Source organism: Notothenia rossii (assembly GCF_949606895.1).
Source record: "Notothenia rossii genome assembly, chromosome: 7".
In the NCBI taxonomy this organism is placed as follows: domain Eukaryota; kingdom Metazoa; phylum Chordata; class Actinopteri; order Perciformes; family Nototheniidae; genus Notothenia; species Notothenia rossii.
In genome coordinates, this window is record NC_136905.1 from 8,801,111 (window position 1) to 8,813,859 (window position 12,749).

Genomic DNA, 12,749 nt, shown 5'->3' on the forward strand with positions numbered 1-12,749 from the left:
CTTTTACTCCACTACATTTATTTGACAGCTTTATTTACTTTATTAGCTAATACAAAATATAAATCAATAAAAAAATGTAATGCAGTTATCGGTTAAATTATCTTTCAACAGTTTGTATAAAGTAATTAAAACAACCTTTTATCAGATCTGACACTTTCATACATCAAGATTAAAAATCCAGTATTTATTATATTATTCTGAAATGGGCCAGAATGCATAAAAAAATGCTTTTACTATAAATTACTTAAGTTTATTTTAATGCCAAAATGTTTGTATTTTTTTTTTTTCAAAAATATTTTTCTTACACTTTAAGTAAAAGAGTATTTTTTTTTTTTAACACTAAACGAGACGCAACGTTTGAAAAGTTCCCTCACCTTTTATGTTCAGTATTGTGGTCCCTGTCTGTAGTCCTGCTCCAGTTGGTACAATGTACTCAGTTTGAAGCCTCATAATACCATCAACTTTAAAGCAATGTGCAGAATCAAATGTATGAACATGAGTTACTCACAGTAGATGGAGAGGGTTAGTTGAGCACTGGTTCCCTCACTGACAGGATTAGATACACGGCAGCTGAAGGGTCCCTGGTCGTAGTGGGTCACATTAACTATAGTTAAAGTGGATCCTCCATCAGTGATCTGAACTCTGTCACTTCCTGTAACCTCAGAGCTGCTGTTCAGCCAGAGGAAAGAGAGAGAGGGTCCAGAGGAGGAGCAGGACAGACTGACGGAGCTGAACTCCACCAGCTCTGTGCTGCTGGAGGTTACCATTACATTGGAGACTGGCTCTGTGGGTGAAGCACAAAACATATTTTATAAAGTTACAATAGAAGAAAACACTGAAGTGGCTGAAGTTTCATCTTAAGAGGAGATATTGATTATTCATGGTTCCACATTGAAAGTTTTTACAAGCTCCATCCACGAAAAAAAGCAACATTTCATACATTTTTATTTGATGATGGTGGTGCAAATAATAAAGGGCCTATATCATTGTTTACTTGCTCAATCGCTACGCACATTTTCATTCAGCAGAGAAAGATATGCAACATGTGAAACTTTCTCACCGTATACGTCCAGTCTTGTGGTCCATGACTGTAATAGTTCTCCAGGTATTAAATTGGTAACTGAGTATTCTCCACTGTCAGTTAGAGCCAGGTTCCTGAGCTCCAGAGATCCAGTAGACCTGAAGAAGGTGATCCTGCCTTCATACTCTGGTGCAGTGTAGTTGTTAACATTCCAAGTAAATATATATTTAGCACCAAATCTCCAGTTCACTATTTGAAATGTTGTTCCTGGAGTCAGTGTTGTGGTGAACATCACTTTCCCTCCCACAGCTGCATTCAGAGGACCGTCTGGCAACACAACAGCTCCTTCAGTTAAACCTGGAGAGAGACGGAGAGAGGATCTATTTTAGAAATCATTCAAAACACAAATCAGCAGCAGTAAAAGTAAGCTATATTGTTCTCTCTGAGGAAGCTCATAAACAGTTTATCTGGACGTGAAGAGACTGTTTTCAATGCTAAGTTTTAAGTTATTCCTAAATTACTTTCAGCTCTTAAACCAAACAAAACCTGTGAATGAAGTTAGGGTAATACTAGGTTACTATAACTATGCCTCTAAAAGGTTTATCTTACCAGAACTGTTGTTGATAATTTACAGTGTACGCAACAAGCAATTTATAAATGATCCTTTTATAATTCATTGAAAAATGGCCTCTCATAAAAGAGTTGAGTTTTTATTATGTCCAAACAACATGTAGATGCCATGGTGCTGTGGAGTCACACCAGCCACGATGCCAGGATTGAGCAGGGGTGGGAAGTGGCTCTTCTCCCACCTGGTTTGGACTAAGACCATCTTTATACTTAGCTAATACAAAAATATAAATCAATAACAAAATTATACTTCAACAGTTTATATAAAGTAATTAAAACAACCTTTATCAGATCTGACACTTTCATGCATCAATATTCAAAATCCAGTATTTATTATGCAATGGGTCAGACTGCACAACAAATACTTTTACTATAAATTACTTTAATGCCAACATCTTTGTACTTTTATATTTTTAAATGTTTTACTTTAAGTAAAAGAGTATATTTAAGCAATAGCTCACGACAGGCCGTGGTATATGCTCATTATATCACAGCTAAGGGGCGTGGTTCGGCCCGACGCGAAGCGGAAAAGCCCAACGGTATACTGTTTTTCTCAGACGCGGAGGGATACTGACTTGTTGTGAAAAGTAACTTACAATTCTACCCGTGGTATACGCTCAGTATATCACGGCTAAGAACCAATCAGATTGCTTGATTTGACTTGTCCGTTTTATAAATGTATTTAAACTATAGGAAAGTAAATGCATTTTATTAAAGATAATAGATGGGAAAGTTGCACTTCTACATAATTCACCTGACAGTTGAAGTTATTTTAAGATTTCGATTTAATTAAAAATGACATCATTATGGATGAAACAAAAAAACAGCGTAGTTAAAAAGTTCACTTAAAAAATTATTCTAACACAAAGGAGCCACGCTGTTTCTTCCTATGAGACCTTACATTTGTTGTGCTTCAGTTTTTGCTACTTTTAAACAGAGTTATCCAAAATGGTGCTATTTTTACTGAATGTTGAATTGACTGCATGTTAACTTTTTACCGCCCTTCCTGTTCTTACATGTAAAAATGAACACCGGTTATAGAGATTGTCAAAATCAAAGATGTAGTTCTGGTTGAACCTTCAAAAGCTTTAAAACCAGTATTTGTACTCAAATGTGTAAAACCGTCTCTTACCTGGGATTGTCATGTGAATGAACCACAGAAGAACGAGGAGGGGTCTGCTGGAAGTCATCGTGCACACCAACAAAGTGACAGAAACGGGATGAGTGATCTAGGCTTTGTCTTCTTCTTACTGCAGTTTAGTTTAAGAGATGTCCTGGTTCATCCCTCCTGCTGTAACCTTCAGTAGCACAGTGACCTCATGTGGAGACATTCTGATAATGTGCAGAGGAGAGCTTCTGTGTGTTTTAATTAAAAGACAAGGTATACAGTATATATGAATTAAAGTGAAATTACAAATCTTTCCTTTCTGTTTGGTTATTTTTTAAGAATGGACACTCTCGCTCTCGGGTCAGTCAGACCAAGATGTCAAAGTTAAACAAGTTCCTCAACTCTTCCAAAAGAAGCGTTTTATTCCCCAAACATTTACAATTATCTTGCCTTTATCTGGGCGGTGGTTCCTTAAACCCAATTATAGATGGGAGTCCATTTCCTTAAGCTTTATAAAAAGTGTCCTGTGAAATAGTTGGAGGTGAAGCTAGAAATCACAAGGACCATGAGCTCAGGTCAAATTTAAAGGGAAAAGTTAAAGGTTTTTCACATAAAGATTATCATTTAAAATGTAAATGATGATCTTTAAATGCAGGTTTTATTGAAGTTTTAGGTCTGCATTTTATTTATAGGTTAAACATTGTAATATATAATCTATTCAACCTTTCAAATGTGCAAATGTTCTTTCTTTGAGCTAATAATATCAACGATGGAAATGTCTCTACCGTTACAGTGTTAAAGTTTATTATAACCTATTTAACACATGCACCGTATTCACAGAACCTTTGCAGCCACACACACACACACACACACACACACACACACACACACACACACACACACACACACACACACACACACACACACACACACACACACACACACACACACACACACACACACACACACACACACACACACACACCATGTATACATTACTTCAGGGGACATTACATTGACTTACATGCATTTTCTGTAGACTTATCCTAACCTTAACCATAACCAAGTCTTCACCCTAAAATTAATGATTCCCCTCATGGGGACCTCCGATTTGTCCCCATACGGGAAGCGAGTCCCCACACGTGACTGTGTAAACAGATTTAGGTCCCCACAAGTGTAGTAATGCTCGGCCACACACACACACACACACACACACACACACACACACACACACACACACACACACACACACACACACACACACACACACACACACACACACACACACACACACACACACACACACACACACACACACACACACACATCATGGCCTGAAGTCTCACATTAAGACTCTCTAAATCAGTTTCTTTTCTCAACAATCAAAACATTTACAAACAGAATGTCAAGTCCTTATCATGAAGCTCCAAACACACACAGGCACTTCAAAATGACAACATAAAACATTTATTGCTGTCTCTATATATAGACATTTTATTTATTGGGATAAACCCCTTGAGATGCACCATCTCGTTTCCAAGGGGGTCCCGACAATAGCATCAACTTACTGTACATAAGCAAAAAGGCAAAAAGCAAAACAAGACAAACCACGTACAGTCTGTTAAGTAAAATTCAAGTAATACATACAATCATTACAATTTGAGAGACAGTCGAGCCGATCAGTTTCATCAACAACAAGTGCAGACTAGTCAAAAGTTAGATGAGAATATGACCAAAAAGAGGGAAGTGACGCGACCATCAAGACAACCACAGAAAGACAGAATTAGACGATTGACCCCAAAGAGACACAGAGGAAGGCAACATCTCAAAATGACAAATGGCACAAAGTGTTTCAAGCATTTGGATAAAATACCTTTTTTTTAAGCAAGAAACCATCAAACTGCACGTTATTCCTTCCACATTGTCAACTATTGGACTTTGCGACGTGGCTGCGTGTGTTTTTATCTTAAGAAATATGATGACTGCTGTGGAAATACTTTCATAACGCACTCCCTATCTCTTATCTGTTTCCTGCCATGACAGAATTTTGTACATCACAAAAAAAATGAAAAACCACTTCCTTTTATGAAGTCTGAACATTTACAGGTTTATTAAACGGTAAAAACAATTCACAGAAGTGTTGTCCTGTTCCTCTACATTGTTACCTGCAAAAGGTAATGCATAACACTGACTGTTGTTAAGGTTAAAATGCAATCCCTTTCAATATAAACTAAATGGAACAACACTGAACATTAACAGTTAAACAAGCCCTTTTTTCTCACTCACTTAAAACAACTAGTTCTGTTTTCACATGTTTTGTCAGAACGAGCAGTCTCACACCCACAAACGGAGTCAGGAAGTGCAGCTGAACACTCGGCAGGTTCAGATAGTGACGGTTGGAGATGCTCAGTGATGGTGTGCATCAGTACAGAAACTTTTCAAACCATAGTTTTGTCACCTTCTTACAAAACGCATGCAAAGTCTGCAACATCTGTGAACGGCATCCTCACATTCAAAATCAAAGCAGACAGAATACTGGGTAGGGTTAGTAAAACAAGTGTTATCAGTATCTGTGCCATTTGAATATGTCAAGCAAATGTTCTTTAAATTATATTCTTGGTTTTTAAAATGGGCATGATTGCAGCCTTCCTCTCTGATTCTGAAGTCAATTAAGGTGAATCACAAAGAAATGCCATTTAAAAAGTAAATTATTTTGCAGAAACAAGCAACCACCAGACGCACCAGCGAGTCTGTGTTGGTTCTCCTTTTTTTTATTGTGTAATTTTTAACTTCTTTTCTTCCTGTTTTTGTCTTCCGTCTTTGATGGTCGCCAAAAAGTGGAATAGGAACTTTGTGTAATGAAATCTACCGTGACTGCTGAGTGTTTCTCTACTGTGCAGCACGGCAAAGTAAAATGTCATTAACCTCGCTGACACGTTGGAGGCGTGCTGGTTTCTACCATTCCTACCTGTTATATATATTTGAAACCAAATGGCAGGAAACATGTCGGCAAAATAATATTAGTAGTTTAATTTTCAAAATAATAATTATTCTTTTTGAGCAACACTTGATTTGCAAGAGGGAATGAATCCAACATTTTGCTTCTATTAAACACATACACCTTAAAGGGGCCTATTATGCTAATTTAGAGGTTTCATATTTGTATTTTGTGCCTCTACTGGGACATGTCTCCACGCTTTAATGTTCAAAAAGCTCTATATTCTCCTCATACTGCCTGTGCTACAGCTCCTCTTTTCACCCTCTGTCTGAAACCAGAGCCCAGTCTGCTCTGTTGTGTTTGGTCAGCTGCTTAGATATTGTCCCGCCCCTTAGTTTATCACGTACAATGTGCTGGTGCGTAAGCTAATCGGTATGCAACTGTTACATGGTGATGTCACTGAGGTAAACAAAGGAGTCCAATGGAGAAAGTTGCAGGCAGTGTGTTGGAGAGAAAGGGATTTTAGGCTCTGCAGACCATTCACATGCACACTTTATAACACGCTACAGGACAGGGGAAACCCCAAAAAGCATAGGGCCTCTTTAAGAGCACGGTTAACTCTGGTACAGGGCCAAGACAGACGTAACTGAAGGAAAATGTCAGATTTAGATGGAAATGTGGTAACAAGGCACATCTGTGAAGGATATTTGGCTTTCTTCATATGATTTGTAGCTTGGAACAGAGTTTATTTATTGTACTTTAAAAGCTAGGTGAAACCAAAAGACGGTAATGTTTCGCTAGTGTCGGCTAAATGATACAACCCCGGCTACTTTAAAATACTGATCTTTTCTTCACTTAATACCTCCACATATAAAAAAGGTCCCTATCAGAGAAAAACGTACTACATTTCCTTTAAACTAAATCGCCTGCTTTGAGGCTAAAGTGGAAAATGAGAGGATGATTTGAAGCCATGGAGCAGGTTTTACTTTAGAAGCTGATATAAATATATAAATACAACTCGTATCCAGCATTTTTCAGATTCTTGCAAGTAAAAGAAAGACATCCATCTCGTGTTCATTGGAGCTGATGGCGCACAACTACGGCGTACGTGACGTCGCCCACCGTGTGTTTCTCGTCGGGCGGAGCATCTCTGGATGTTTTCAGCCTGACGTCAGAGTACACCACATCCTAAGAGGTAGTGAAAGAGAGAGTGACTTGGTTGTTTTGGTTGCTTTGTTTAATGTAATCTGAGTGGAACTTATTCAACCTAAATTTAGACACTAGCTCACCTCTTCTCTTTTGAGAACAGATTGCCGCGACACATCCATCACCGGACCGTCTGTATCTGCAAAGACAGAGGCGGGTTAGTCGAGGGAACTGAAACAAATTTAAATAAATCAAAGCGTGGTGAAATGGGCTTTCATTCTCACCAATGTAGACACAGTGTCTGACCTTCGGATCACGCCTGATTTAAAGGAATAAAAATGTCTGCGGTTAGTTTTCTGCATCAGAAGGGACTTTTCTTTCTTATTCCTTAAAATTAAATAAAGCAACGACAAACTGACAAATAGCACATTTTTAATGTTTTCCAATATGTAAGCTTAATTCTGTACAAATTCATATAAAAAAAAAAAAAGACTTCAGGACGACAAGTTACATTTATGGAACAATATTGAAAATGACCGAAACCTAAACAACCCTGAAATTCAACTGAAAATAAGTACATGATGCTAAGTGATGCATACTTATGCAACGTGTTGGGTTTTTCCCCTCTACTTTACCAACTGCCAGTCTACTTTGCATGTATAGAATTAAAAGACTTCCTCTTTAGTCCAGCACATTACAGTAATACTGTAACATATACCTTTCTGCTTCAGTATTACTGTAATGTGCTGGACTAAATGTTAAGTGTTAAAAGTATGTATTACTGTGTGAGTGCCCTTTGAGCACTGGGACAAGATGGCCTCCAGGTCTGAACAAAGGAAATGGTGATTACTTGGTGCTTGTGTATTTTACAGACTGACAAATTAATTTAGATGCATTTTATTAGTTTGTCTATGTAAACTGTTTTTATAACTTTAACTGAACTAAAGACAACTCTGAAAAAACATGTACTACCTTTCTTAACAAACAAATAGTTAAGACCAACATGTTAGTGAGGGAGTGTGTGCGCTTCCTCACATACTGTTTTTTTGATTGCCAACAAACTCTCTTTTTAAAGCTCTTACCAGCATGGACTTTGGCCAAATAGTGATTATTGTTTTACCTTCAAAACTACAAAAAAAACACAAAACTATTCAAACATGTTTCAAAATGAGCTTGTTTGATTGTAACACTGGAAATAAATCTCATTAAAAACTGTGCTTGTATTTTCATTGTATGCTAGAATATCCATATATCTTAATGTAGTTGCTGCTGAAATGTATAACATTTTTAGTGTAGCTTGCAGAGTTTTTGAAAATGTGCTACATACATGTATGTAAAGTGTTTTGCAGAGGGAGGAGTATGAATGACAAAGGTCTTCATGGAAACGTGATCAATGCATGTCAGCCATTGAACAAAGACTATTAATTGATGATACATTCAGATCCATTTGGAACAGAAGAGTCTTGGTTATGGGTTAATACTCACTTTCTGATGAAGAGGTAGATAATGGCAGCCACGATGCCTAACAGCAGCATGACGGCGATCACTATAGCAGACACCGTCCATGCAGACGGTGGCTTCTGTTCTGAGAGAAGAAACATGACTTTGATTAACCGTCACTGTTTGTATAATCCCAATTAATGTATCATTATGGTTTACATTTTAAATAGTTGATGGACAACAAGGCAACTGATCACACTTCAAGTATTTACTCAAGGAAAAAGGGTTGGGGAAAAAGATACCAATATTATAATATGTGAAGGGATATATCGTAATGTTGCATAAGTGTTGTCCTTTCCTGGTTTTAAAGTACGGTAGGTGATGCAATTTTCACTAATTCATTACATTTACATAACCAATGATTATATTATATTTGATATACAGTACTCCATACCTCCCAGTCCTAGCAGTGGCGTTAAACACATTTATATTAAACTGGAAACAAGAAATAGTATCAGAAATAAGATTTTTCATCAAGAATGTTTTTCTTACTCACCTTTAACAACAAGTTTGGTGGTTCCTTCAAAGGGACCGCTGGGAAAAGCTGTAACGCTGCAGGTGTACAACCCTGCATCTCTCATTTCAACCTCTTGAATGACCAAAGATTGTTCTGCAATCTTCACTCTCTCCTTCAGAGAACTGTTGTGGACACTAATGCCTAATACCACACTAGAAACAATGATGAGGATTTCCTCTCCTTCTGGTGTCTTCAGCTCCCACTGAACCTGAGAGATGTTATCTTTTGGTCCCGGGATGAATTGGCATCGCAGGGTGACCTCCTCTCCGAGGTATCCCGTCACTTCAGGCTCCATTTTGAGTTGTTGTGCCTCAACAACTGCAAAAAAAGTAATGTGAAAAGATGGCCGTTTATTATTCTTTTATCAAAAAAACTAAACAAGATGATTTGTAATTTAACCTTATTTTAAACACACATCGAGTCCTTTTTATAACATTTGTCAACATGGTTTTGTTCATTTCAAAACCCAACTTCCTAAAATTATGTTTTAAGAGGCCTTTTGGGTTTTTATCTTTCCTGTAGTGTGTTATAGGTTTTTTGAGCATATAAATGGCTTCACTCGTGAATTCATGCCTTAAACGTCTCGATTTAACTTCGTTATAGAGACATCACTCTAACGTTTTGCATGTGGCACAAGTGTGGTCTTTATAGCCAATATAAACACTTGTGCTTCTATTGGCTAGCACTTTAACACATTGTACGTTATAGGCTAAGGGGCGGAAGTCGACCAGCTAACCAATCAGAGCAGACTGGGCTCTGGTTTCAGACAGAGGGTGAAAAGAAGTGCTGCAGTACAGGCAGTATGAGAAAAATAAAGAGCTTTTTGAGCACAAAATACAAATATGAACCTGAAAATTAGCATAATAAGTCCACTTTAATTAAAATTGCTCCCTTGTGTTCGCACATGTTCTCAACAGAGTCTCTTGAAGACTACGAAGATGTTCAGTGGAAGAAAGTAAATAAGTAAAAGTACTGTATTTACGTTTTATTTTAGGACAGAAGTATTGTGCTGCTAAAACAGAACATGATACACTGGCAAGAGATGTGCTGTCTGGTTATCTCTATCAACACTGTAACGTTTGTTTTCATAATTACTCAAGCCACCCTTTTTTCAGACACAGATTCAACAGCACTTTACAAAAGCATCTGTTCGCACCACAGAGTATTTTAGAGAAGCTGTATATGATTGTAAAACTAGGCAAATTCTGTTTGGAAGAGGAAGTTTAAGAAATGATTCTCTAAAACAAACTTTTCAATTGATTTAAAATAAATATAATCCTCTCAGTATTAGGCTATATATGTTTTAAAAATGTCAAAACATGTTGTCTTACCTGGGAGTAACATGATGTAAATCAGGAGCATTTCAGGGGACTTGCTGCAAGTTTTCATTTTTCATAACTAAAAGGGGTGGACAAAATAATAGAAACACATTACAATACAACATAAGAATGCAAATATGAGTCAATGTAGCAGCAAATTAGGATAATACTGAGCTACTCAGTTCAAACTGAAGTACGCTAAATTAAACTGGCATGTCATAGTTTTTTCTTTGCAACAATTAACAACTAATTAAAAAAAAAGAAGCTTAAGTAAATATTAAGGAAACTCACAGCTACAGAGGTAAATCCTTCGATGTCCGGTTGCTGGTGCTTTAGTCGAAAACACTGTAAACATATGACTTGTGGAAACGCCAGACAAGTCTCAGAAAAGGATGACAGCTCGAGGCAAACACAGACAAAAGTCTCATTTGAGGAACATGTTGTGATGGTTGGCCACCACCACAAACACTGAATGACACAACTCACTGAGCACTGGCACGATACAGTGCTGTAAACACGCATCAGATTACACTCTGATAGTCAAGGGTGGTAACCTATGGTGGTAACCGCACATCCCATTTTATCCGACGTGTACACATCTGCATATTTATTATTTAAAATAACTCACCCAAGAAGTAGAAGTGGACATGACTCCCCGCACTCAGCACTTTTACCAGGAATACAAAGCAATACCATTGTTTTGAATGGGAAGTCGTTTCTCTTTCAATCTGTCATTTGTTATCAGTAATCACCAGGCTGCATTATTTCCGACCTTTGGTTAATTTCTCTCTGTCCCACGTGAAGTAGCCACAAGTTTTAAAAGCGCCCTCTTGTGGTGAAGTGAAGGTATTTGAAGTCTAGAGAGTGTGCTAATGAAACATTATTTTACTCTGGACAAAGTAAGTCCTAAATAAGCTTGAGTTATGTTTTTAATCAATATCAGAGGCTTTGCATCATTGCTGGCTGTTTTAAGACGTATCCAGACTTCCTGATTATTGTGGATCAAATTGTCTGATCTTTTTGTTTGGTAGTAGCAGCCAAAAAGCAGATTTTGCTTAATTCCAGCTTTCGCCTTGTGTACGTCTGATGGCCCAAAACACACAAACATGACATTGTTGTGGAGATGCAATGGAGCCAAACAGTCCTCACACAGTTTAATTATGTTTCATTTTATATTCAGTTTCTACATGTAACACTTCTTGTGATGAGTTATTTTAAATTCCTTGAATGTGTGGCACAGTTCTGAAAATGCTGCTCTGCGTGTGTTTGTTGTGTGAAGTTGGCTGTCAGCTAGTGATAATGCTCAAACTTTTGTTCCCCATGAAGGCGGGAACTTGTTGAAACTCTCTGCTCAACATGGTTTTAACTTCCCTCATTAAAGGGGCCTTTCTAAATCTGGCAGAGCAGGTGTTACGGCGGCTGGATTTGGCCCCCTCTGTAACTTTGGCTAGGAGGATTCAAGATTCAAGGCTGTTATTATCATGTGCACAGTAGCTACAGTGTAGAAATGGCAATGAAACACTTGAGTCACAGGTTCCTCCAACAGTGCAACATGAATATATATAGAACAAATAAAATAGTGCAAGAGGATGATTTGAGATGTGCAAGTAAATACAAATAAAATAGATATAGTGCAAGAAGAGTTTAAATACAAGTAAATGGAATATGATAGATAAATAATTTGCCCGATGCAGACAGATGAATGTTATGGATGATCTTTAAATAGTTCAGGTGTTTAATAGTCTTATGGCCTGTGGGATGAAACTGTTCCTGAGTCTGGTGGGTTTAGATCATAATCTCACCAACATCCCACTGGTGTTAGCTACTCCCCTTCTAGTTTTCACAACCAAAGCATTTACTCTGGATTCATGGTGGATCAAATTGCAGGGGGGCTTTTAAATCTGGCAGAGCTGGTGTTTTAGCAGCCCCCCTGTAACTTTGGACCAGGATAGTCATCATCTCAACACAATCACACTTCTTTTGGTTATTCCTCTTTTAGTTGAGCAAACAAAATCAATTGACTCTGAGCTCATCAGCTGAGAATTAAAGGAGTGTTTCTAAATTGGTTCACTTTTCTCCTTTGCTGACTTTGTGGTTAGTGGGTGAACTTGAATCCAATTTGTTGATTCAATGATGCCTCTCGAAAGAGATCAAGAATGCGTACAAAACCAAAAATATGAATATAGTGGGTGCGGGGGTCAACAAAAGTTCAAGCAAATGTTGGGAAGTAAAATAGGGGAACAAACTATGATTAAAACATGGCCAAAGAGTCATAATCGTAATCTTCAAAAGAGGAACCTTGAACGTGCAAGAAACACATTTAGATCAGGTAGCACTTCTTGAACATTAAAGCACACATGTCACAGCAGAGGCACAAAATACAAGTATGAACCTGAAAATAAGCATGATAGTTCCTCTTTAAACTAACCCTCAACGTTTACCCCTAATTTGTTTAACGCAATGGTTCCTGCTGCAGTTAAAAATGTTGCTTTCATGTTGAACAGTTTTTTTTACAGCAGTCACTTAATCCACTTTCAAATATTTATTCCAGTGACTGATTGGTAATGTTCTAT

General features: G+C 37.6%; 2 protein-coding genes across 3 annotated transcripts in view; both read right to left on the reverse strand.

The window, feature by feature from the left end:
* Positions 1-12,749, reverse strand: part of LOC307047142 (cell adhesion molecule CEACAM5-like) — a 60,490-nt gene that overhangs the window by 4,522 nt on the left and 43,219 nt on the right. Inside the window, exons 1-3 of one of the 2 annotated variants that reach the window (XM_079693885.1) lie at positions 2,781-3,583; positions 1,061-1,378; positions 509-784 (exon numbers count right to left, since the gene is read on the reverse strand). In XM_079693885.1, the coding sequence (XP_079550011.1) occupies positions 509-784; positions 1,061-1,378; positions 2,781-2,838 (652 nt within the window). In that variant the 5' untranslated portion in view covers positions 2,839-3,583. Of the gene's footprint in view, positions 1-508; positions 785-1,060; positions 1,379-2,780; positions 3,584-12,749 lie in introns of those variants that run through there. The other variant, XM_079693884.1, reaches the window with a different exon arrangement.
* LOC307047150 (nectin-1-like) lies at positions 4,208-10,935 on the reverse strand. Its single transcript, XM_079693895.1, has 7 exons — positions 10,468-10,935; positions 10,189-10,255; positions 8,837-9,175; positions 8,326-8,425; positions 7,125-7,159; positions 6,984-7,039; positions 4,208-6,882 (listed from the first exon to the last, which is right to left on the reverse strand). Exons 2-7 carry the CDS (start codon positions 10,244-10,246, stop codon positions 6,769-6,771), a joined length of 702 nt encoding a protein of 233 aa, XP_079550021.1. The 5' UTR covers positions 10,247-10,255; positions 10,468-10,935; the 3' UTR covers positions 4,208-6,768.